General features: G+C 60.5%; 3 protein-coding genes across 7 annotated transcripts; all 3 read left to right on the top strand.

Moving 5' to 3' along the window:
• The first annotated feature begins 243 nt into the window (after positions 1–243).
• PES1 (pescadillo ribosomal biogenesis factor 1) lies at positions 244–7,937 on the top strand. The gene is made up of 15 exons (XM_017837530.1): positions 244–309; positions 637–716; positions 1,170–1,323; positions 1,410–1,519; positions 3,027–3,198; positions 3,463–3,552; positions 4,819–4,935; positions 5,027–5,104; positions 5,378–5,467; positions 5,608–5,762; positions 5,905–6,030; positions 6,133–6,317; positions 6,409–6,551; positions 6,962–7,129; positions 7,465–7,937. The coding sequence occupies exons 1-15, from the start codon at positions 286–288 to the stop codon at positions 7,546–7,548; spliced, it is 1,776 nt and encodes a 591-aa protein (XP_017693019.1). The 5' UTR covers positions 244–285; the 3' UTR covers positions 7,549–7,937.
• Positions 7,938–9,333: 1,396 nt separating this feature from the next.
• GAL3ST1 (galactose-3-O-sulfotransferase 1) lies at positions 9,334–19,456 on the top strand. 5 transcript variants are annotated; one of them, XM_017837523.1, is made up of 4 exons: positions 11,407–11,508; positions 12,575–12,809; positions 15,872–16,005; positions 17,270–19,456. In XM_017837523.1, exons 2-4 carry the CDS (start codon positions 12,765–12,767, stop codon positions 18,417–18,419), a joined length of 1,329 nt encoding a protein of 442 aa, XP_017693012.1. In that variant the 5' UTR covers positions 11,407–11,508; positions 12,575–12,764; the 3' UTR covers positions 18,420–19,456. The 5 variants fall into 5 exon arrangements, with proteins under 5 accessions (XP_017693013.1, XP_017693014.1, XP_017693012.1 ...); XM_017837524.1 differs by lacking the exons at positions 11,407–11,508; positions 12,575–12,809 and adding an exon at positions 9,334–9,492; XM_017837525.1 differs by lacking the exon at positions 12,575–12,809 and having other exon boundaries at positions 11,201–11,508.
• Positions 19,457–19,595: 139 nt separating this feature from the next.
• Positions 19,596–24,231, top strand: LOC108508577. The gene is made up of 9 exons (XM_017837445.1): positions 19,596–20,767; positions 21,542–21,688; positions 22,214–22,394; positions 22,534–22,648; positions 23,106–23,185; positions 23,471–23,565; positions 23,663–23,743; positions 23,845–24,069; positions 24,206–24,231. The coding sequence occupies exons 1-9, from the start codon at positions 20,701–20,703 to the stop codon at positions 24,229–24,231; spliced, it is 1,017 nt and encodes a 338-aa protein (XP_017692934.1). The 5' UTR covers positions 19,596–20,700.
• The last annotated feature ends 128 nt before the right edge of the window (positions 24,232–24,359 follow it).

Raw genomic sequence — 24,359 nt, forward strand, 5'->3', positions numbered from 1 at the left:
GGAGGACCGGCCTGCCTCGGTATATCCCAGCATGCCCCGCGCCTCAGGACCCCTCACCGCACCGCTCTGGGCTGCCCGCCGCGCGCCTGACAGACCGCGGGCCTGTCTCCCGAGCCGCTCATTCCGCCCGCTCCGCTCATTCCACCCGCGCCTCTCGTTCCACCCGCGCCGCTCGCGGTGTCCGCGCAGTCCCCGTGCCCGGCGCAGGGCGGCTCCGGTGTGCTCAGGCGCGGTGCGGGCAGCCCGGGGTCCAGCGGCGGCGGGAGCGCGTGGCTCGGCGGGGCCATGGGGGGAGTGGAGAAGAAGAAGGTACCGGGACCCCGCACCCGACCCCGTCCCCTCCCCAGACTGTCCCATCCCTCCGGGGCTGCGCCCACACCCCCGGGGCCCGTGCCCGTCCCTCCGGTGCCTTCCCGTGTCGTATCCCTCCTCCCCTCCGGTGCCCGCCCCCGGTCCCGGTGTCTCTCCCTTCCAGTGCCCCCCCTCCGCCCCCGTGACCCCCGGTCGGTGCCCGCTGCCCACTCGCCCCCCTCGCTGTCCGTGCCCGGCGGTCCGTCTCAGCCTCCATCCCATCCCTGGGTCCCGTTTCCCCCCAGTTCCAGGGGTCTCCTCACTCTCCCCCCCATTTCCCCGCAGTACGAGCGCGGAGCCGCCACCAACTACATCACCCGCAACCGGGCGCGGAAGAAGCTGCAGCTGAGCCTGCCCGACTTCAGGTGCGCCCGGAACCCCCGAACTCCCCCTGCAGGGACCCCACACCCCATGAACTCACTCCCCTGCAGAGCCTCTGAGCCTCCTTGAGCCCCCCGGGACACCCAGGCCCCAGAATCCCCTCTGGATCCCCCCTCCACATACCCCAAACCCCCTGAGCTCCCCCCAGGACCCCCTTGATGACCGCCCTGGGACCCCCAGAGCCCTCCCAGGTCAGCAGTGGGAAATGGAGCTTGTGGTGGGTGTGTGGGGTGGCCCTGGGACCTCCTGAACCCCCTCCAGGGGGTGGCCCTTGGGGTGTCCCTGTCCCTTGGGAGCAGGATGGATTGTCTTGTATGTCCTGGAGTGTGTCCCAGGATTTCAGGTGCCAAGTTTGGGGGTTCCCTCCTGACCAAGGGTAGGGCCTGGGGTGTCCAGGGGTGCTGTGTCCCCATGTCCCAGCCCTGTCCCCTCCCCAGGCGCCTCTGCATCCTCAAGGGAATCTACCCCCATGAGCCCAAGCACAAGAAGAAGGTGAACAAGGGCTCCACGGCCCCCAGGACCTTCTACCTGCTCAAGGACATCAAATTCCTGCTCCATGAGCCCATCGTCAACAAATTCCGGGAATACAAGGTGATTGTCCCACCCCAGGGGCTGCTGGGGCTGGTCCTGGAGCACCCAGCAGCACCCAGGAGCACCCACCTCCCCCATCCCCACAGGTGTTTGTGCGGAAGCTCCGGAAGGCGTACGGGAAGAGCGAGTGGAGCACCGTGGAACGGCTGAAGGACAACAAACCCACCTACAAACTCGACCACATCGTGAAGGAGAGGTGAGGAGAGTCCTGGCAGAGCCACAGGGAGCCCACCTGGAGCTCAGTGTATCCCACTCTGGGGGCCCAGCACAGGGAGGACGTGGAGCTGCTGGAGAGAGTCCAGAGGAGGCCCCGGAGATGCTGCCAGGGCTGGAGCCCCTCTGCTCTGGAGACAGGCTGGGAGAGCTGGGGGGGTTCACCTGCACAAGAGAAGGCTCCAGGGAGAGCTGAGAGCCCCTTGCAGGGCCTAAAGGGGCTCCAGGAGAGCTGGAGAGGGACTGGGGACAAGGGATGGAGGGACAGGACAAGGGGGAATGGCTTCCCACTGCCAGAGGGCAGGGTTAGATGGGATACTGGGAAAAAATTCTTCCCTGGGAGGGTGGGGAGGCCCTGGCACAGGTTGCCCAGAGAAGCTGTGGCTGCCCCTGGATCCCTGGAAGTGTCTACAGCCAGGCTGGACAGGGCTTGGAGCAGCCTGGGCTAGTGGAAGGTGTCCCTGCCCATGGCAGGGGGTGGAACTGGATAGGCTTTAAGGTCCCTCCCAACACAAACCATTCTGGGATTCCTTCACCACATCCACCCCTCTTTGGGAACCCACTTCCTGTGTATTTTCTGGGGGTGTTGGTGTCAATGGGTGTCTCTGGGCTGGAGGAGTGAGCAGGGAGCTCCTGGCCATCCTGGATGGCTCCAGGGGGACACTGAGGGCTCCCTCCTGTCCCTGCACAGTGCTTTCCTCAGAGGGAGGGTTGGTTGAGGGTTAATCGTGCCCATGGCTTTGGTGACAGTGAGCAAGGAGGGGACACAGGAAAGAGGGAAGGAACAGGCTCTGGCAGGTCTGTTCCTTGTCCCTGTGGTGCCTGGGATCTCCCTGTGCTGGTGTGAAGAGAGAAGCAGTGCTGAGAAGTGACCTGTGCCACAGGCCATGGGCCATGTGTGTGTCATGTGTGTGTGTGTGTCCTCAGGAGTCCAGGCTGGAATCCCCCACACTCAAAACCCGTGGGTGCCCTAAACCCTGTTCACATCCACCTCGTGTTCCGAGGTCCTGCCTTGTCCTCTGGGGAGCCCTGAGCCCCAGGAGCTGTGTGGCTGTGACCCCTCAGTGCCCAGGAGGGACACCCATCCCTGTGGGTCCTCGAGGGAACGACTGGAGTTGTGTCAAGGGGAGGGTTAGGTTGGATCTCAGGGAAAGGTTCTTCCCCAGAGGCTGGTTGGGCCTGCCCAGGCTCCCCAGGGCAGTGGGCACAGCCCCAAGGCTGCCAGAGCTCCAGGAGGGTTTGGACAACGCTCTGAGGGACAGGGTGGGATTGTGGGGTGTCTGTGCAGGGCCAGGGGTTGGACTGAATGATCCTTGTGGGTCCCTCCCAGTTCAGGACATTCCATGGTTCTGTGACCAGCTGTGGTGGGATGTGCAGGTGGATGTTCCATGTTTCCAATTCCTTTCTCTCCCGGGGTCTCCCCCAGCCCCAGCAGCCTTTGTGGACAGCAGGGCCGGGTGTGATCCCCATTCCCTTTCCCCTGGACACAGGTACCCCACGTTCATCGACGCCCTGCGGGACCTGGACGATGCCCTGTCCATGTGCTTCCTGTTCTCCACCTTCCCCCGGACGGGGAAGTGCCATGTCCAGACCATCCAGCTGTGCCGGCGCCTGGCCGTGGAATTCCAGAACTACGTCATCGCCTCCCGCTCCCTGCGCAAGGTGGGCACGGGGAGAGGGACAGGACAGGCCCCCCTGCCCAGGGGGCATGAGGGTGGTGGGTTTGGGCACTGGGAGGGTGTTGGGAGGGTATTGGGAGGGCACTGGTCCAGCTGTGCTGGAGCTGCCGGTGGGGTGCGTGTCCCACTGGGATGTTTGATCCTCCCTGAGGAGGAAGCAACCCAGCCAAGGGAAGGGGGAGCGAGGACAGGGGCACAGCAGCCCCATGGCCTTCCTCCCCCTAAGCCCTCACTGTGGTCCTGCCAGGTCTTCCTCTCCATCAAGGGCATCTACTACCAGGCAGAGGTGCTGGGCCAGCCCGTCACCTGGATCACCCCCTACGCCTTCGCCCACGACGTGAGTGCCTGGGAAGGGCACGGTGGGATCCTGTGCCCAGGGAGGGGCTGAGGGTCCATCCTGAGGCAGAGGAGGCAGTGCCCAGCCTGTGGTGAGCCCACGGGGCCTGGCTCAGGGGGCATGTGCGGACACAGCCCTCTGTTACCCCGGGGCTGCCCGTACCAGTCTCCCCAGTTCCTCGTGTCCTCAGTTATTAATACACACCTTTACCAGTCATTAAAGATTAACCTGCAGGAACGAGGGAAAGAGGGAAGGATGAGTCAGATCCTGCAGCCTTGAGCAGGGAGGTTCTGCTGTGTCCCCACACAGCAGGACAAGGGGGGCTGTGGGTGCCACTGTGCTGGGACAGCCATGTGCCCCCCTGAGCCTTGGCAGGCAGGAGGTCACGGTCAGTACCCTCTCCATTCACTCCCGGGATTTTCAAGGCTGGGCACAGTTAGGTTGGGGCTTTGTGGTTTTGAATCATAGAATCCCAGAATGGTTTGGACTGGAAGAGACCTTAAGAATCATGTCATTCCACCCACTGCCATGGGCAGGGACACCTTCCATTGTCCCAGGTCGCTCCGAGCCTTGTCCAACCTGGCCTTGGACACTTCCAGGGATGGGGCAGCCACAGCTTCTCTGGCAGCCTGTGCAAGGGCCTCCCCACCCTCATAGGGAGGAACTTCTTCCCATATCCCATCTAACCCTGCCCTCTGGCAGTGGGAAGCCATTCCCCCTTTGTCCTCATCCTCCTTATCCTGCTTTTGTCTTGCTCTTGTCTAGCTCTGCCACACCCTGCACTGCTCACCGTGATTTGAAGTCCCTGGGCTAAGCCCCAAGGTCCCCATCCATGATGGGATGAGGTGTTCCATGTGTCCAAGCAGGGCAGGGTGGCAGCAGGACCCTGCTTGCAGCCTGGGGAGCTCTCCCTGCCCAGGGTCTGGCGGTGGCTGTGACCTGACTTGTGAAGGGGGCAGGATTAGGTTGGATCTTAGGAAAAGCTTCTTCCCCCAGAGGCTGGTTGGGCACTGACCAGGCTCCCCAGGGCAGTGGGCACAGCCCCAAGGCTGCCAGAGCTCCAGGAGGGTTTGGACAGCGCTCTGAGGGACAGGGTGGGATTGTTGGGTGTCTGTGCAGGGCCAGGAGTTGGACTGGATGATCCTTGTGGGTCGCTTCCTAAATGGGGATATTCCGTGACCCTCCTCCCCACATGGATGGGATGGGCCCCTGTCCCTGCAGAGAGGGTCCTTTATCCACACATTCTCCCCCCCCGTGTACCTGCAGCACCCCACAGATGTGGATTACCGGGTCATGGCCACCTTCACCGAGTTCTACACCACCCTCCTGGGCTTCGTCAACTTCCGCCTCTACCACTCCCTCAACCTGCTCTACCCCCCCAAGGTGAGGCCCTGGGGTCACTGCTGGGACCCCCCCTGGGGTGCTGCAGGGGGGGATGTTTGGGAGCTGCCTCCCCACCTCTGTTCCTCCCCAGATCGACAGCCAGGCTGATGCTGAACTGAAGCCCACGGAGGGCAAGGAGTATGCCATGGATTCAGAGAGCTACCTGGAGGTGAGGGACACTGATGGCACCATGGGACTGAGGGGTGGAGGGGGCTGATCCCAAACTACTTGTCCCTGTAGGGAGGAGCTGGGCTTGGCCTCGGGCTCCACTGGCCTCCCCCTGTGTGGCAGGAGACCCTCCAGAGCCCTGTGCTGGGGACTGTCCATGGAGGAGGCTGAATTCTGCCCAATCCCTGGGTCTTTTGGCTCTGAGAAATCCCTTTCCTCCATGGGGCTGCCCCTTTTCCCACCCCCTGGATATTTCCATCTCCTCCCACTGTAGAGACTGTCAGCTCTGAGCTCCAGCCTGGCCCGAGTAGTGGCACCGACCCACGAGGACGAGGTGGAGATGGACGAGTTCCCAGTGGAGGGGGTAAGAGCCTGGTGGGGGACTCATGCCTGCCTGTCCTGTGCCCAGGCAAAGGCTGGCAGGGCCAGCGAGGTGCTGCAAGTCTGGGGACAGCACCTGAGACCCCCCCTTGCGGAGGGGGCTTGGCAGGGGCTGTTGGGGAGGAGGCTGAAGGCTTTGCTCCGAGCAGGACGGCAGAGCAGATGGATGCCAAGAAGAAGGAGCAGGAGGCCCTGGAGAAGCACAAGAAGCTGTTTGAGGGGCTGCGCTTCTTCCTCAACAGGGAGGTGCCTCGGGAGCCTCTGGCCTTCGTCATCCGGTGCGTGGGGGGTGGGACACCCTGGGCAGCCCTGGCCTCCCACAGCCCCTGTGCCGGGCCCACCCTGCCCGATGTCCCGCGGGTGAGGTGACCCCGAGGGTCCCACCAGCCTGCCTGACTCCTTGGTGGGCTTTTCTGGCAGGAGCTTTGGTGGCCAGGTCTCCTGGGACAAGTCCCTGTGCATTGGGGCCACCTACGATGCCACCGACCCCTCCATCACCCACCACATCATCGACCGGCCCCGCGTGGAGAAGCAGGTGGTGGGCAGGTGGGTGAGACAGGGGCCTGACCCCAGAACGGCCACGGGGGCCACCCCAGAGCTGTCCCATGGGCTCCAGAGCCTGAGGTGGGGTCCCTCTGCCTCCCCCAGGTACTACCTGCAGCCTCAGTGGGTGTTTGACTCGGTCAATGCCAAGCTGTGCCTGCCTGTGGCCGATTACTTCCCGGGTGTCCTGCTGCCCCCACACTTGTCACCCTTCGTGACGGAGCAGGAGGGTGACTACGTGCCTCCAGAGAAGCTGAAGCTGCTGGCCCTGCAACGGGGAGAGAACCCAGGTGATGGGAGCCATGGAGGAGTTTCAGAGCTGGGCAGGTGCCAGCGCCTGCTCTGGAGCCCCTCAAGGGTAACCACGGTCTCTCCTTGTAGATGAGGAGAGTGAGGAAGAGGAAGAAGAGGAGGAGGAAGAGGAGGATGACAATGACAAAGAAGAGGAGGAGGAAGATGAGTCTGAAAAGGAAGAGGAGATGAAGTTAAAGAAGATGGAAGAGCAGAAGACTCAGAGTAACAAGGTGGGTGCCCGGCAGCGGGGTGGGTGCCCCGGAAGGAGGCGGGTGGGCACTGCCCTTGCTGAGGCTCTGCTCACTGTGGGGTGTTCTTGTCCTGGGACTGCTGGGGCACTGACAGGATCCTGGAATGGTTTGGGTTGGGAGGGACTTTAAAGCTCATCTCATTTCACCCCCACCATGGGCAGGGGCACCTTCTACTAGCCCAGGTTGCTCCAAGCCCCATCCAACCTGACCTGGAACATTTCCAGGGATGCTCTGGGCCCCACGTTTGTGAGCTGCAGCTCCCACCCACACTTAGGACCTGCTCAGGTTCAGAGGGAGCTGCGGCTGTTTCTTGGCCCCTGGTGAATGGGCTGGAAATGGGGGTGGTGGATTCCTGGGATCTGGGTTCCTGAGCTCTCTGGCTCCCACAGGCACTTCCCGTGAAGGTGACAGCGGGGAAGGTGCGAGTGGAGGACAAGCAGCGCCTGGAGCAGGAGCAGCAGAGCGAGGAGAAGCGCCTGGCCATCATGATGATGAAGAAGAGGGAGAAATACCTCTACAAGAAGATCATGTTCGGCAAGAAGCGCAAAGTCCGTGAGGTACGAGCTCTGTGGGATAAGGCCCTTCACCAGCATCCTGGGATAGGCTCTTCCCAAATCTCCTTGTTCCTTCTTCTCTGTACCTGGAGAAGGTGTTGAGGGCAGGTGGGCAGGGGCGAGGCTCTACCAGCCCCTTCCCAGCACCCCCAGGCTGCCCCATGGCAGGGCAGAGCTCCTCATGCTCCCTCGGGACTGCGCCTCGTGGCCTCTCTCTGTGTCCCACACCTGATCCTGGTGCCGTGGGATCCATCCCCACCTACAGCTGTAGGTTTGGTGGGACTGAGGGTCTGCAGATGGGTCTGCTCTGACCGCGGGTCTCGGGGGTCTCTCCACAGGCCAACAAACTGGCTGCGAAGAGGAAAGCCCACGACACGGCCCTCAGGGAGGAGAAGAAGAAGAGCAAGAAGGCACGAGCATGATGGGGCTGGGGGCTCCCAGAGGGGGCTGGAGGATGGTTTTCCACTGCTGCTGTTGAGTGGAAAACCCTCGGCCTTGCTCCTGAGACAGAAATGCAGTATTGAAACATTTCCCATCTGTAAATACACCTCCTGCTGTGCCTCTCCTGTGGCTCCCTCCACGAAATCCATGTCACAAGGACTGTCCTCTCCATGCTGGAGCCACCTCTGTGTGAGGAGGAGGTCGAGGAGAGCTCCAGGCTTTGGAATGTTCCGTATGGATTTGCACAGCCCTGAGTGCCAGATCCAGGCTCCCTTGGCCAGAGGAGTGCAGAGCCCACAGTGCTCCCCAGTATTCACATAGAAAACCATATTCCCTTATATTTTTATTTTTAAATAAAGGTGATGGTTTCCTGGTGGTGTTTGTTGTCTGTTCCCTCTACCTGGGCACAGGGGAGGCTCCTTATCCTGCTTTTGGGATGTGTGTGGGGCTGATGAGGATGCACGAGGAGCTGCCCACACCCCTGGCATCAGCAACATCATCCCCCACTCCTGTTTTTTCCTCCCAAAACACCTTGGAGACACCTTTTCCTGTGCTGTGGTATCTCATGGGGTTTATGGGGACACCTTTGTCCCCAGGTGTGGGGAAGGCTCTGTCATGCCATGGGGATTTTTTGGAAGACACCCCCGGCACTGCTGAGGGGACATGGGTGGCCCATAGGGTCATGGCAGTGCTGCCAGTCCCAGGGGTGACATTTCCTGGCAGTGAGTGAGCTCAGACAGGGAATGGTGGGAAATGCCCAGCTTCTGGAATTCAGGTTTATTTTCTTTTCCTAGATTTTATTTCTTAATAATTTTGGGTTTTTTTCCCTTTTTTCTTTCTTATTTGAATTTCTTTGCTTTCTAGATTTTTCCTTTTGCAGTTAGCTTTCCTTTTTTCCTTTTTTCCTTTTTTTCCTTTTTTTCCTTTTTTCCTTTTTTCCTTTTTTTCTTTTTTCCTTTTATCCTTTTCTTCCTTTTCTTCCTTTTCTTCCTTTTCTTCCTTTTCTTCCTTTTCTTCCTTTTCTTCCTTTTCTTCCTTTTCTTCCTTTTCTTCCTTTTCTTCCCTTTCCCCCCTTTTCATTTTCCTCCACTTTCTTCCCTTTTTTCCTTTTTTTTCATTTCCCCCCATTTTTCTTCCCCTTTTTACTTTTTTTCTCCCCTTTTCTCCCTTTTTTTCCCTTTTCTTTCCCTTTTTCCTTTTCATTGTCCTTAGTTCTCCTTGGTGGCTTTCCTATTTTTCCCCTTTTCTCCTTTTTAAATTTTTTTTCCTGTGTTTTCCTTTTTTTTCTTTTATTTTTTCCCCCTTTTTCCCCCCATATCCTCCTCCCTCTTTGTTTCCCTTTTTTTTTTCTATTTCCCCTTCTTTTTTTCCTTTTTTTTTTTTTTTCACTTCAGGGAGTTGGAAGGATTTTCCCCTTTTTTCTTTTTTCCCCCTTCCGCTCTCCCCAAGAAGGATCGAGCGCTGGGGTGCCCCCAGGCCCAGGGCTCCTCCTCAGGGCCGGAGACCCGGAACAGGGCCCCCAATCCCAGGAGCCCATTCTGGGCCCTCACTCCCAAACACCCATTCCAGGCCCTCATTCCCAACACCGGCTCCAGGCCCTTGATCCCAAACACCCATTCCAGGCCCTCACTCCCAACACTGGCTCCAGGCCTTTGCTTCCAAACACCCATTCCAGGGCCTTGGTCCGGGCCCTCACTCCAAACACCGGCTCCAGGCCCAAGGGCACTGGACAGGGCTGGCACTGGCCCTGGCTGGGTGGCCACAAACCAGTTGGGCCACTGCAGTCGTGACAGGCCTCTCTGGTGATAAAGGCACTGACACCACACTCTGCCAGCAGTGTCTGCCAGGGCCTGGCCAGGGCGTGACACTGCCCATCCTCACCCCATCCCTCGGGATCCACAGCTCCGGCGGTCACAGCTGTCAGTGTGAGTACCTGCTTTGTACCCCAAAACCCAGGTTGGAGGGACGGGGAACAGGGATGGGGGATGTGGTGGTGGAGCCCTCATGGGGGTGGTTACACCCCATGGGATGTGGGAGAGGATTACACTCTGCGGATGTGGGAGATGGGGTGCTGTGGCTTCTTGGCTTGGTCACCTCTGTCCTGAGGCCACCAGGATCCCATTGTTGGGCTGCCACATCCCAGCCACTGCTATTCTCTTCTGGCTGGAAACCCTTCCCACCTATCCCCCTGAAACAGGGGAAATCTGGAAGCCCTTCACAGCCAATCTCCAAAAAAGGGAGAAACCTGGAAGCCTTTCATGACCCATCTCCCAAAAAGAGGAGAAACTGGAAATCCTTCATAACCGATCCCCAAAAAAAGGGGGAAACCCGGAAACCCATCCCCCAAAATGGGGGAAACGTGGAATCTCTTTGCAACCCACCTCAGAAAAGAGGAGTAAACCTGGAATTAAGAGATGTGCCCTGCAGAGACGGGGTGGGACCACTCCTTGCCCCCTCACAACTGGTTCCAGGGTGAATCCTGATCCCATCCTGGCACCAGCCTTGGGGTGGGTGGGCACATCTCAGCACTGATTGAGCTCGCTTGTCTTCATCCCTTCTCTTGCAATGATGGTGACGATGATGATGGTGGCGGCGATGATGACGATGGTGATGATGATGATATGATGACGATGACGAAGCTATTCTGGATTTTCCCGTTCCTGGGGGATTGTGCAGGTTGTCCCTGGGTGGGAACTGGTCCCGCCAATGCTGGGCAGGATGGGGCAGTTGCCAGGGATGGGGCAAGAGCTGCCAAGTCACTGCAGGGTGACCTCCCCAAATCCTGTAGGGACGAGCTCTGAACTCCAAAGTCCTCTGACAGGGATGGTGGGTCCTGGACATGACCAAGGGGTGCCCTGGGGTGCTGGATGCCAGTGTGGTTACCCCTCACTTGGGGACCCAAGGCCATGACCCCCTTTGGTGACAGAGACTTGAATCTGAGGGCAGCAGGAAGAGCAAAGGCCAGATCCAGGAGCACAAAGGCCCTTTTTCCACCCATGCACGTGTGGAGTGGTGGAGCAGGGATGGGTCTGAGCCCTCCTGTTGCAGGCTGGGGCACCTGCTCACCCCCCCAGAGACCCACCCAGCCCCTGGGCACCCACTGAGCCAGGGTGACCAGGGGAAGGTGGAAGGGCCGGTGACACCGCGGTGGCTCTGCAGTTTCTGGGTTGAGCTCAGGGACACAGGAATATTGCTGCCATCAAGGCCATAAAACCATGGAGATAGAGCGGGAGGGAGGGAGGGCTGCGGGAGGATGAAGAGGAGCCGACGGGACGTGGCCAGGGCGCCCCGGGGAGCGGGAGGCTGTGTGAGCTCCGGCTGCAGGAGATGACAGGCAGCCCATGAGCTGTCCCGAGGGACGAGGAGGAGGCCGGTGGCAACAGGTGGGTGCCACCGCCCAGGGACGGCTGTCGTCACCCAGCGCGTGGGGCCAAGCCGGGCTGGGGGCCGGCGGTGGCGCGGAGCCGAGGGGCCGGCGCGGGGGCCCGTGGGGACAATGACCCCGTTGAGGCCGCGGGCGCAGATGGAGACAAACGTCCCCGTTGTTCCCGGCGCGGGCTGAATGGCTCCTCTGTGCCCTGGCAGTGGGTGGGGAGCCGGGCGGCTCGGGGTGGCCGCGGGCACCCAGGGCCGGCCCCGGGGAGCCGGGCAGTGCCCGGCCGCAGCCCCGCGTCCCTTCACCAGCCGCTCCCTCTCCGTTCCCTCTCCCCCTTCCCAGGCCGGCGAGCCAAGGCCGGGATCCAGGCGATGCCATAAGCACCGCGGTGGAGTGGGGAGGCTTTGGAAAAGCCAGCGTTTGCCGGGAGCTGCCCTGGAAGAGCTTATTCCATGTCGGAGCAGCATCGGCACCCCCGCCCCGTGCCGCCCGCTCCCCCGGCACCCCGGCCAGCCCAGGACAGGACAGGGACAGCCCAGCGCCAGCGGCGCAGGCAGAGGAAAAGGTGATGGATACTGAGGGCACAGCGGGATGCTTGGGAGCTTGTGGGGTGCTCGAAGGTGACAGGATGGTGGAGGGGACAGCAGGATGCTTGGGGGGTTGTTGGGTTGCTTGGGGGGCAGAGGGATGCTTGGGGGACAGCAGGATGGCTGGGGAGCAGTGGGATGCTTGACAGGGTATTGGGATATTTGGAGGTTATGGGATGCTGGGGGGGGGGCTTGGGATGCTTGGGAAGCAGCTCTATGGGGCAGGGAGCCTGGGGATGTGGGGCTGGATGTTTGCACCCATAAGAGTGTGCAAGGGGAACAGAGGGGTGGGAAGCACTGTGCCTGTGTGGAATGGGGCCTGCCAAAACCGGAGCATACATGGATTTATGGGATCAGGAGGAGCAAACAGCAGGTGGATACGCCTTGTGTATGGCAGATATAGGGGTTTGGCCCTAAAAAGAGTGGATCCAATAGGGAAAACCCAAAAGCAAGCTCTGGGATGCCCCAGGGGAGCTGGGAAGTTGCTGGGACATTGAGATGGGGATGCAGAGCTGTGAGGCCCAGCCTGTCCCAGGGGTCACTGGTGAGGAAATGGTCAGTGCAGCCGTGTCCTCTGGCTGGGAATTTCAGCCACTGGCACCGTGGCCACCCTGCGCCTGTGGGAGCCCCAGGAACACGCCTGGTGCACCATGTTCCCCTCAAAGAGTTATTCCCTCAGCAGCTTATTAATAATTAAGCTGCTCATTGAATGCAAAGTAAATAGAAAGGTTGGGCTGAAAAGTGTTTGCCAGAACCACCCCTGGGAGCCAGGAGGGGTGGAGGGAGGCATCCCCCTGGCATTCCAGAGCTCTGGGATGGGGTGCTGTGGGGGCCTGGGGGGCTGGCGGGGTCCCATTTGGATCTATCAGGATCCATTGGACCCCATCTGGACTGATTGGGATCCATTGGGACCCATCAAGGGTTCATGGTTCAGTCTCACTTGCTTCCGTGGGATCAGTGCCAGCACTGGTGATCCTTGGGGTGCAGCTCTGCTCCCGTCCCTCAGTACCCACAAAACTGGGTGTCCTCCCCGTCTCTCTCCAGCGGCTTTTCCAAGTGATGCCACGCGGTGGGATCACAGCCACGGTGTAAAACCAAACTCCAGCTGCTCCCAGGCACTTGGAGCCCTTTGGCACTGACACCCACGCAGTGATCTTGGGGTACGGCCAGAGCCATCTGCTCCCCTAGCAGTGACACCACAAATTCCCTGGAAAACCACGCGGGAAGAAGCTGGATGCACCATCCGTGCCTGATCCGGTCGTCCCTGCTGCAGGGCAAGGTGGGGGGGAGGCTTGGATGAGCTTTTGGGGTGCCCCCGGTGCCCTCCTCCCGGCTCCCCCCCTTCCGCGGCGCTGTGCCCAGTGCCCGGCCGCAGCCCGGGGCTCCGGTTGCGTTTTCCATTCATTATTCATTGAGCTGGAAATCTCGGCAGCACGAGGAGATCCGACCCGGGGGGGCCGGGCAGGGGAGCGTCGGGAGCAGCGGCACCCCGGGATCGCCGGGCTGCGGGTAACGCTGGGGGGGTCGGGGGGGCTTCGCCGCGGGGGGCTCGGGGGTGGAATGTATCGGGGTGCGATCCGCGGCTCTTCCCAGCGGGATTTCATCCCGCCGGATTATCCGCTGGAGGTCTGAGGTGCTGAGGGGGTGATGTGTGGCGGGGAGGGGGGTCGGTGAGTTGTTTCGGGGGTGTTATTCGGTGGGAGCGCGGCAGCCTCGGCTGATGGATTCGGGAGCGATGCGGAGCCGCGGGAGCAGCGGGAACAGCCGGAGCTCGGTCCGGAGATGCCGCTCCCGCCGCTAACTGGGGGTGCGGGGCCGGGGGGGCTCTGCCCCCAGCTCGGGGCGCTCCCGGGCGGGGGGCTCAGCCCGCAGCCCCCCACAGCGAGGGCCGCGGTCACGGGTGGAGTGTCCCCGTGTCCTTCTGCAGGGGACGGCCCTGCTGCAATGCGGTGTCACGGCTGACCGTGACCCTTCGCGTCCCGCCTGCGGCGGAGGGAGCGGGGCGGGGGGAGTGCTGAGGGGGGGCGGCCTGTGGTGAGGGTTGTGTGTGTGTGTGTGTACGAACATGCATTGCGGTGTGTATGAACAGGCACTGATGTGTGTGTGTGTATGAACATGCATTGGAGTGTGTATGAGCATGGTGTGTGCACGAACACACATTGGTGTGTGTGTATGAATATGTGTGTGTATGAATATGTGTGTGTACGAACATGCATTGTGGTGTGTATGAACAGGCACTGATGTGTGTGTGTGTATGAACATGCATTGGGGTGTGTATGAGCATGCACTGGTGTGTGCACGAACACACATTGGTGTGTGTGTATGAACGTGTGTGTGTANGGTGTGTATGAGCATGCACTGGTGTGTGCACGAACACACATTGGTGTGTGTGTATGAACGTGTGTGTGTATGAACATGCATTGGGGTGTGTATGAACATGCACTGGTGTTTGTATGAACATGCATTGGGGTGTGTGTGCACGCGTGTGTGTGTGAACATACACTGAGGTGTGTATGAACATGCATTGGGGTTTGTATGAACATGCACTGGTGTGTGTGTGCACACGTGTGTGTATGAACATGCATTGGGGTGTGCGTGTCCTCGTGCACACATGAGCACGCATGAGGGTTGTGGCGTATGTGTGCCCCTGTGTGTGCAGCAGTGTGCACATATGTGTGTGTGTCTGTGTCCTTGGGGGCATTCATGGGTTGATGTGTGTGTGTCTGTGTGCGTATCTGGATGCATGAACGTGCAAAGGTGTGTGCCCTTGTGTGTGCATGCACATGCATTAACACACAGAGATGTGTCCCTGTGGCCGTTTGGCCATGCATGTGCCTGCATGTGCCTGCACACACATGAACATGCCCAGATGTGTGCCCCGTGTGTGCCCCTGGGTGTATATGCGTGACCTTGTCTGTGCCCTTGGAGGGGATTCATGAGTGCACTGTGTGCATGTGTGTGTATCTCTGTGTGCCATGTACACGCACAAACATGCACAGATATGTACCCCTCTGTGTGCCTGCACACACACAAACGTGCACAGGTGTGTGTCCCATGTGTGCCTGTGTGTCCATGCACACACATGAACGTGCACAGGTGTGTGTCCCATGTGTGCCTGTGTGTCCATGCACACACATGAACGTGCACAGGTGTGTGTCCCATGTGTGCCTGTGTGTCCATGCACACACATGAACGTGCACAGGTGTGTGCCCCATGTGTGCCTGTGTGTCCATGCACACACATGAACGTGCACAGGTGTGTGCCCCATGTGTGCCTGTGTGTCCATGCACACACACGAAGGTGCACAGGCGTGTGTGCATGAGTGTGCCCTGCGTGTGCACACACAGATGTAAACATGCACAGGTGTGTGTCCGTGCCCCTGTGTGTGCATGTGTGAGCATGTCTGTGCCCTTGGGAGGGACTTGTGAGTGCGTCTGTGTGTGTGTGTATATGTGTGCCTGCACATGCATGAATATGCACAGGCGTGTGCCCCTGTGTGCACACATGTGTGAACGTGCTCAGGTGTGTGTGTGTGTTCTGGTGTGTGTGCCCCTATGTGCACACACACACATGAACATGCACAGGTGTATGTGTGTGTTCTGATGTGTGTCCCCCTGTGTGTCCATGCACACACCTGAACATGCTCAGGGGTGTGTGTGTCCCCCTGTGTATGCACACATGTGTGTCCCTGTGTGCCCGTGCAGGCACATGCGTGGATGTCTGTGCAGGTGTGTGCACGTGCCTGCTCTGTGTGTGTGCTTGTCTGTGTTTGGGGGTGCCATCCTGCCCCACACCCCTCTGTCCCCAGCTCCGTGTCCCCAGCCCCCCCAGGGCCAGCCCAGGTGTGGTGCCATGGCCAGAGGGGCCCCTGTTGGTGCCAGAGAAGCTGGAGAGACCACACAGCTGCTCTGGGTGGGTATGGCAGCACCCAAAACATCCCAAGCTGGTGCAGCTCCTGCTCCATCCTGGATATTTTCCTGGGAGAATGGATCCCAGTGCCCTTGGGAAGCTCCTGCCGGTGCTGGTGGTGTCCTGGCCGAGGATCCCCACTCTGCCCCTGGGCTGCCACGGCCCAGCTCCCCCTTCCCCCAGTCTCAGCCCTGCGGCCTCTCCCACTGCTCCAACATCGGGCCTGGGAGTCACTCAGGGTTTTCCTAGGGCGGGCAAAGGTCAGCTGGGCAGGCAGAGCTGCTGGGCCTGGGCCATGGATCTGCTGTGCCAGTGGCTGGGACACACCTGGCGCCAGTGAGATGCTTTTCCGGGAGTTGTTGTGCCCACAAGACGCACACGTGCCTCTTCACACTCTTCCCAGTCTCCAACATCTCTCCTTTCTGGCTGCAGGTGACCAGGATGCTGTGCCATGGGAAGCCCTGGAGGTCCATGTGCAAGGGGCTGGTCCTGGGGACCCTCCTGACCAGCTTCATGTTGCTGCTCTACTCCTACGCCGGCCCCCCGCTGCAAGTCAGCGTGACTGAGTGAGTCCAGGGTCCCTGCGGGTCCCCCCACAGCTCCAGAACCCCCAGCTGGACACAGTCCTGGGGTTTTCCAGGCTCTGCTGGCTTCACACCAGATGTCCCCTTCCCTCTGGAGGCTACGCCCTGTCCCAAGGGTTGGGGGGGAGGTGGATCCCAACTCTGCGGGGGGCTGGGGATGCTCATCTCCGGGGGCACTCGCTGCTCCTGCGTGAAAAGAGAAGGGAAGAGGGAAGAGGAGAGGGAAGGGGGAAGAAAAGGGGTGTGACTCCTGTCATCAAATTTATCTCAAGGTTATAAACAAGATCCACGTGTCTCATAAACCTGCTGCCGACTGGTGCTGTCGTGCTGTCACATGGGATCGTTATCAAGATCATCTTGAGGAGTTCATTAAGGGCGTCCAAAGTCACTCGAGACTGTGGTCTCTGTTCCCTGTCCTGGGCAGCTCAGATAACATCCCTCATGGCCTCCCAAGCTCCCCAAGAGCCTGTGAACTCATCTGTAGGGCCAGGATCTGGAATTGTTTCCTCTTTGCTGGGGGCTGGGTCCTCCATGGATCCCACAAGGTGTTCGTGATTCCTACAAGGGCTTGAGAGCTCCCAGACCTCTTCCTTGAGAGTTCCCAGACCTCCTCCATGGATCCCATAAGGCCTTGAGAGCTCTCAGACGCCATAAGAATGTTATCAGCTCCTCTCCATGGAATTACAGCCATGGAAAGCTCCCCTTGATGCACTTCTTGGCACCAGGACCACCATGGTCGTGCCTGTGGAGAGGGGTGTGGAACCCCTGCTCAGGGCGCTCTGGTGCTGGTGAGGGCTGACCACAACAACACATCCTCAGTGGCTCGAGCTGTCCAGGGGTGAATGAGAATGGTTTGGTGGCTCGGAGGTGCATCTGATATCAGGCATTTTTTCCCTGCCTTTTTCCCCCCCTTCTTCTTTCTCTCCTTCTTTCCTCCCCTTTTCCCCCCTTTCCTGTCACGTGGGTGCCCTGATCCCACTGGGCACATGGCTGGGGGTGAAGGGGCTCTGCCTGAAGCTGGGCTTGTCTCCAATGGGGAGCCTGGCGTGTAAGGGTGAGCACCCCTCTCCAGCAGCTGTTCCCAGGTCCAACACCCCTCCCCAGGTTCAGCACCCATTCCTATTTCCAGCACCCATTCCCAGACCCAGCTCCTCCAGGACAGAATATGCCAGACCCTTCACAGCGGTGGGGCCGCACTGGCCGAGCCGCCCTTACCTCATCACAGTCCTGTCTCTTCTCCCCCCAGGATCCCTGTCCCCTCCTCTTGCTCCTCCCGCCCGTCCCCCGCCAGGGCTCCGGCGGTGTCCAACGGCACAGGGAGCCCCTCAGGAAGGAGCTGCCGGCCCAAGCTCAACGTCATGTTCATGAAGACCCACAAGACCGCCAGCAGCACCATCCTCAACATCCTCTTCCGCTTCGGGGAGAAGCATCACTTGAAATTCGCCTTCCCCAACGGCCGCAACGACTTCTACTACCCGTCGTTCTTCGAGCGCAGCCAAGTGCAGCACTACCAGCCCGGCCGCTGCTTCAACATCATCTGCAACCACATGCGCTTCCACTACGAGGAGGTGCGTGAGCTGCTGCCGCCCGACGCCACCTTCGTGACGGTGCTGCGGGACCCCGCCCACCTCTTCGAGTCCTCCTTCCACTACTTCGGGCCCGTCATCCCCCTCACCTGGAAGATAACGGGGGAGGATAAGCTGGCCGAGTTCCTGCGGGACCCCCGGCACTACTACGACCCCAACGGGTTCAACGCTCACTACCTCCAAAACCTCCTCTTCTTTGACTTGGGCTACGACAACACCATGGACGCGGGCAGCCCGCTGGTGGAGGAGCACATCCGCGAGATCGACCGCCGCTTCCACCTCGTCATGTTACTCGAGTACTTCGACGAGTCGCTGGTGCTGCTGAAGGACCTGCTGTGCTGGCAGCTGGAGGATGTCCTCTACTTCAAGCTCAACGCCCGCAAGGGCTCCACCGTGTCCCGGCTGACCCCCGAGCTGTACGAGCAGGCGACCGCCTGGAACCTCATCGACGCCAAGCTCTACCGCTACTTCAATGCCACCTTCTGGCGCAAGGTGGAGGCCTACGGGAGGGAGAGGATGGCCAAGGACGTGGCCGAGCTGCAGAGGGAGAACGAGAAGATGACGAGTATCTGCATCGATGGGGGGCACGCCGTGGACGCCAGCGCCATCCAAGAGTCCTCCATGCAGCCCTGGCAGCCCCTGGGGGAGAAGACCATCCTGGGGTACAACTTGAAGAAGAAGATCAACAAGAAGCACCAGAAGCTGTGCCGCAAGATGCTGACGCCCGAAATCCAGTACCTGACTGACCTGGGGGCCAACCTCTGGATCACCAAGCTATGGAGTTACGTGCGGGACTTCCTCAAGTGGTAGGGGCTGGCGGGTGCCGCGCTCCCCCCGGGGAAGAACCAGGTGCTTTTGTTTTTCTTACTCGTGGTTCTTATGGTTTGGAACTGGCTGGAGGGTTCAGCGCCCAGGAACCTTCGGTGGGACCCTCCACCACCTTTCTGCAGAGCCCCAGCTTGGGCTGGAGACTGGAGACTCTGCCTCCTCCCACAGGGTCAAGGATTGAGGGTTCAGGGACAGTGTTTTCCCGCAGGATCCTTCTTCCTTCCCCACGGAAAGACTGGAGGAGGTATTTGTGAAGGACGTGGCCCTGTCACAGCGGGAGCAGGACATCCATCCATCCCCACCTTGCTGGGGGCAGCCCAGTGTGAGCAGGGATGTGCTAGGACAGCAGTGGCAGAGGGTCCCCCTTGCCCAGGGGGGGTAGAACTGCCCACAGGGCAGGGGCTCCTCAAATTACCCCTTTGACTCCTGGTTTTGGGGTGCTGGAGTGTTGGAGCCTGCTGCCCATGGGTGTGATGAGTGCAGCACATTCTCAGCCCACCCACAGCCATCACGCCATGTCAGGCTATGACCCAGAGCCACCCAGAGCCCTTTGGAGACTGGAAAACCCATCCCAAAAGCCCCGGCATTTATCAACAGGTCCCTGTGGGCAAAGGGCACCCCCTCCCCAACCCCCATCATCCCAGTTAGAGGGCCCCGTGGCCCTGGTTCCCACAGGGGACATCCCAGAAGGCTGATGGGGTCTGGTGAGAACTGGTGTGGGGAGGAGACAGGGAGCGGGGTGTGGTGGGCACTGTCCCTGTGATGCCATCCCGGGCATGGTGGGGACACCAAGGCCAGGGTGTGTCCCCACCCTGCCTTGGGGACAGACCTCCTGTGTCCCAGCTGGGCTGGATGACCCCGGTGACACTGTGTCCTGCTGAGAGTGGCCCTGGCTGGGCACGGAGGTGGCACCGGTGGCTGAGCCTCCCCTGCAGAGAAGGGACCCCCCTGGCTTCCCACCCGTGTTTGGCTCCTTCTGTAAAGACCAGGAATAAAAAAACAATTCTACTTTTGTAAGATAATTGTGTATTTGGCAGTTTTTAATGTAGGGATTGGCCAGCCGGTCTCCAGCCACCTCCTTCTCCAGGATGGGATGGATGGGGTGGGGATGCCCCAGTGTGAGGCCACAGCGTGTGGCCACAGCAGGATGCTCTGCCAGTCCCTGCTCCTCCTGAGGGGTTCGATCCCAGCTCCCATCAGCCCTGGGGGTGGGGAGACCTGTGTCTCCTGGGCAGTGCTGAGGCATATGACCCCCAGAGCAAGGGGGGCACCTGGGGCTGTCCCTGCTGTCCCTGCCGGGTGCTGGGGACATTCCCGTGGTGTGCAGGTGGCACCAGGAAGGTCTGCTGGCTTCACAGGTCACTCCAGCCACCGTGTTCCAGCTCTGCTGCTGGTGTGTGCACCCTGTTTCAGGGGTGGCCATGGAGGGGCATCAGCCACCACTGCTGCCACCAACTCACCTGTGTGTGACACTGCCCACAGACACTGGGACGGCACCGAGGACACCTCCCAGAGGTCCACAGGTGTCTCCCATGATATGCTGAGGTCTCCTGCTGGCACCAGGGACCAAATCCCACCTTGGCCACTGGTTGCCTCTGCAGATGCGGGATGGAAAATCCCCATCCCAGGCAGGTTGGCTGCAGAGCTCACTCGGGGTGATGTCCCCATGGACATCATGGACACGCTCCCTGTCCCTCTGCACCCAGGCCACCAGCTCAGCCCACACAGAGGGGCTGTGGTGGGGTGGGGTGTTGGGGACACCTGAGACAGGCAGGACACAGGGACATGTGTCTGTCCTGGTTGGGTCCAAACTGCTGCTCCCAGATGGGCTCCCTGTCCTGCAGAGCTGAGAGCAGGATCATGATGGGACAAGGATGGGGCACTGGGGACTGGGACTCTGTGGTGGGACTGGGATTATCCATGGGATCATGACAATGGGATCAAAACTGTGGTGACGCTAGGACCTCATGTATGACCATGGAGATGGGACCAGGAACATCCATGGAACCAAGGCTGAGTGATAAGACCAGACCATGTGGTGAACTGGGACCAGGGCAAACTGGTTGAACCAGCACCATGTCCAGGACTAAAACTACATGGTGGGACCAGCACCATGCACAGGACCAGGACTAACTGGGGATGGGACAACATGGTGGGATCTGAACCTTGCTGAGGACCAGGACCACAACTACATGGTGGAACCTGCACCACACATGGGAACGGGACTGATTGGTGGACGTGGGACCAGGACTAACTGGTGGATATGAGGCCAGGACTAACTGGTGGATATGAGGCCATGCTCAGGACCACCTGCAGGATCAGTCTGAGTGGTGAGAGTGGGACTGTGGGACAGAACAGGAACGGGGCAGTGGGCACAGACCCCTGTGGTGGGACTGGGAAGGTGTGAGGGGTAGGAACAGCCCCAGGTGTAGGGCTGCTGCTGACTGCAGAGAGGGTCAACAAAGCCCCCAAACCCATCAGTGCCAGCTGGGGCCCGTTGGCACCCAGCCCTAGTCCTTAAAGACCCCCAGGTGGTGGGGTGGGGGTTGCTGCTCACTGGGGATGGAGCTGTGCTGGTTGGTGCTGCTGTGTGGGGCTGTGCTGGGGGTGGCAGGTGAGTGGGGCTGGGAAGGTGGGTGGTGGGTGCCCTTGGCTTTGCCCTGTGCTGGTCACCTGGACCTGCTGGTGCAGGTTGTCTTGGTGGAGAGGAGCCTTCCTGAAATGACCCCAAGCTTTGGGGATGTGTGGCTGGGGCAAGGGGCCTGCTGGGAGCTCCCTCGGGTCCCAGCAGGTCTGGGAGGCTTGGGAAGGGTAGCAGAGGCTCCAGTGGGGTCTGTGGCTGCTGGCAGTGGTCTCCCCACCCCATGAGCAGCTCCTGGTCTGTCCCCAGCCCTGGTCAAGCACTGGGAGTGCTCCTGGTCAAGCGCTGGGAGTGCTCCATCCTGCCCCGGGATGGAGGAGCCCCTGATGGGCTCCTGGGTGCTCTGCCCACCTTTGTGCTGCTGTCACCTGCCCCCCATGAGTCCTGGGGACACCTGAGGACCTGGGTGTCCCTGCTCTGTCTGGGACATGCTGCTGCTGGCTTAGCCCTCCCTTTGCTGCAGGGACCACTGTGGCTCCAGCTACCTCAGAGCCCCCCAGTCACATGGTGACAGCTCCGGTGGTGTCCTCAAACACGGGGACATGGGAGGTTCCTGCTCACCCCAGCTCTGAGGAGCCCATCATGAACTTCACCCTGAGGCTCCTGGATGGTGAGTGCTCTGGGGGTCTTGGGGGACAACCTTTGGGGGTGGACCATGGGATGGGTCCAGCCAAGACCCCTGGGTTCAATCAGCTGCACCCAGTGGGTTCTCCTGGCTGGCCTCAGCACTAGGACCACCAGGAGAAGGTGGCTGTCCCTGCAGGAGCTCCCCCCCCATCTTGTGGAGGGTGTAGAGCTTTGGATGGCAGGGCTTTAAGATGTTCCTAATCCTGGGTCTGATACAACAATGGGATTTTGGGGGTCAGCTCTGACCCTGATGGGGCCTGACATGGTTCCTCTCAGCTCCATGGGGGGGTCCAGGAAGGTGCTGCAGCTCTGGAGAGCAGGGGAGCCAGGCTGGGGGGACAGAGCCAAGACAGCCCTTGGCTTCCAGGGATGGGGTGGGCTCTGAAATGGGGGAGCTGCAGGGATGGAGGCCAAGACGCTGGTGGGTGGTGATCTGGGATGTGCCTGGTGTCCCTGTCTCTGGTGGGACAGGTTTGGGGGTGTCACACTGAACCCACACTCCCCTCAGGGGACCCCAGTGCCACGGGGCAGCCACTGGTGCTCAGCCCCAGCTCTGCCATCCATCTGGAAGCCAGTGTCCACTTCAGTCCCAGCTTCTCCATGAAGATCCATGTGGACCAGTGCTATGGGACCATCGTGGAGCAGCCAGGACGCTCCAGGAGGGTCTTCATGGTGGTGAACAGCCAGGGGTCAGTGCTGGTGGGGTGGGAAGTGGGGACCCCTTCTTCTACAGGCACCCTGTGGTCCTGCAGGGCCTCCTGATGGGAGGGGGTTGTCCAGGGCCTGGAGACAGCCAGGAAATGTCCCTGTGTCACTCCCCTGCCACAGATGCCTGCACGGGGAGAAGCTGGGAAGTGTGTCTGTCCAGCACTGGAGAGGGGAGTCTGCCCTCCAGCTCTCCATCCTGGCCCCCACGCTGGAGGGTGAGACTGAGGAGGAGGAGGTGAGGTCAGGGAGGTGCCCTGGTGGTGGGGTGGAGGTCCCATGGAGGGGGATGACCTGGGGGTCCTAAAGCACTGTCTCTGCTGAGGTGGTCTTGGAGGAAGGTTGGGTGGGAAGAGAGTGAAGTCCCCAAGGAAGGACATGGTGGGATGGAGGTCCCACGGAGGGGGATGACCTGGGGGTCCCAAAGCACTGCCTTGCCAGGGGCATTGGGGTGGTCTCAGCCCCATAGGGTGGAGTGGGAGGAGAGCAGGGTCTCTGAGGAAGGAAGGACATAGTGGGATGGAGGTCCCATGGAGGGGGATGACCTGGGATTCCCTAAGCACTGTCCCTCCTGGGGCATCCAGCTCCTTCCTGAGGCATCCAGCTCCCTGCTGGCGTGGTCTCAGCCCCCCGGGATTGGAGGGGAGGAGAGCAGGGTCTCCAAGGAAGGACACAGCAGGGGGGTGTCCTGGCAGGTCTATGTGCACTGCTTGCTGACAGCGTGGGGACAAGGACACGCCATCAGGTCCTGCTTCTACAGCCACACCACGGCCAGGTACGCTGGGTGCTGGAGCACTCGTGGGTGTGTTGGGAGCAGAACCCACTGGTCACGGGGACCCACCTGGGGGGCAACCAGGTCACCCCACTGCAGGCTGGATGCCTCTTCTCTGATGGCAGCTGGTGGCATCACCACAGGTCCAAGCACCCTCACGGTGCAGATGAATTAGGGAGGTGTTTGGAGTCACCTGGAGGACACCTTCTCTGGGGTGACACCATGTGGGTCTTGTGCTGGAGTATGGGGACCCCTAGACCATCCCCCCAGCTCTGTCCTCTCCCCCAGCTGGCACAACGCAGAGGACCCTTCCCGGAGTGCCCAGTGCCACTGCTGTGACACCAGCTGTCCCCGCGGTGACACCCTCCCAGGACACCTGCCAGGTAGCGGGGGTGGGACACCCTGACTCCACGTTGTTCTGGGGTCTTGGGAGGAGCTCATGGGCCTGGGATGGGCTGTATTTGCCATGTCCTCCCACAGCATTCCCAGGTGAGGGGACACTCCACCGGGAGACAGTTGGACCAGTGCTGGTGCAGAAGGAGAAGGTGCCGTGGTACGAAGGTGAGGGACACCCCAACCCTCTGCCATGTCCCCAAACCTCCCTCCCCAAGTGCTGGACCACCCAGTGACCCCCCCACTGGTGTGTTTTCTGCTGTCCCCAGGGCCATGCCACACCATGAAGAGGTTCCTGCTGGCCGGGCTGGCCCTGGTGGGCAGTGCCGTGGTGGTGGTCGCCGTGGTGGGGGGGCTGCTGGGGCTGGCCCTGACCACCTGGCGCCTGGGCACACGCCGGCGGGGACAGCGGCCACCGAGGCAGAGGTCTCCCTTCCAGGCTGAGCTGCAGAGCGTGGTGGGGGCCCTGGTCCTCAGGGAGACAGGGAAACGGGGTGAGGCAGGACCAGACCCCCTTTCTCCACAATAAACATGGCTTTGTTTTCTCTACAACTTCTCCTGGTGGTAGTGTGTGGATGCCACCATGGGATGGGGACGTGCCACTACACTGACAAGCCATATCTGCTCCAGGCTCCTCTGGGTACCTGGAGATGTGACTTCCAGGTGTGGTGGCACAGTCCCAGGCTGTGGTGCTGAAGCTGGGGGGATTTTGGGTCCCTGGATACCATGGACATGGTGGCAGCTCCTTAGGGTGACAGTCTGCAGGATGTCCCATGAGGCTGTG

This window comes from Lepidothrix coronata, unplaced genomic scaffold (genome assembly GCF_001604755.1).
Source record: "Lepidothrix coronata isolate B3197 unplaced genomic scaffold, Lepidothrix_coronata-1.0 Scaffold305, whole genome shotgun sequence".
NCBI lineage: Eukaryota > Metazoa > Chordata > Aves > Passeriformes > Pipridae > Lepidothrix > Lepidothrix coronata.

Coding starts and splice junctions, on each gene's coding strand:
- PES1 (XM_017837530.1), top strand. CDS start 286: ATGGGGGGAGTGGAGAAGAAGAAG. Junction 717..1,169: donor CTGAGCCTGCCCGACTTCAG/GTGCGCCCGGAA, acceptor TCCCCTCCCCAG/GCGCCTCTGCATCCTCAAGG. Junction 6,318..6,408: donor GCAACGGGGAGAGAACCCAG/GTGATGGGAGCC, acceptor CTCTCCTTGTAG/ATGAGGAGAGTGAGGAAGAG.
- LOC108508577 (XM_017837445.1), top strand. CDS start 20,701: ATGAGGCCAGGACTAACTGGTGGATATGAGGCCATGCTCAGGACCACC. Junction 20,768..21,541: donor CTGCAGGATCAGTCTGAGTG/GTGAGAGTGGGA, acceptor CCTTTGCTGCAG/GGACCACTGTGGCTCCAGCT. Junction 23,744..23,844: donor GAAGGTGCCGTGGTACGAAG/GTGAGGGACACC, acceptor TGCTGTCCCCAG/GGCCATGCCACACCATGAAG.
- GAL3ST1 (XM_017837523.1), top strand. CDS start 12,765: ATGCACCATCCGTGCCTGATCCGGTCGTCCCTGCTGCAGGGCAAG. Junction 12,810..15,871: donor CGTCCCTGCTGCAGGGCAAG/GTGGGGGGGAGG, acceptor TTCTGGCTGCAG/GTGACCAGGATGCTGTGCCA. Junction 16,006..17,269: donor CTGCAAGTCAGCGTGACTGA/GTGAGTCCAGGG, acceptor TTCTCCCCCCAG/GATCCCTGTCCCCTCCTCTT.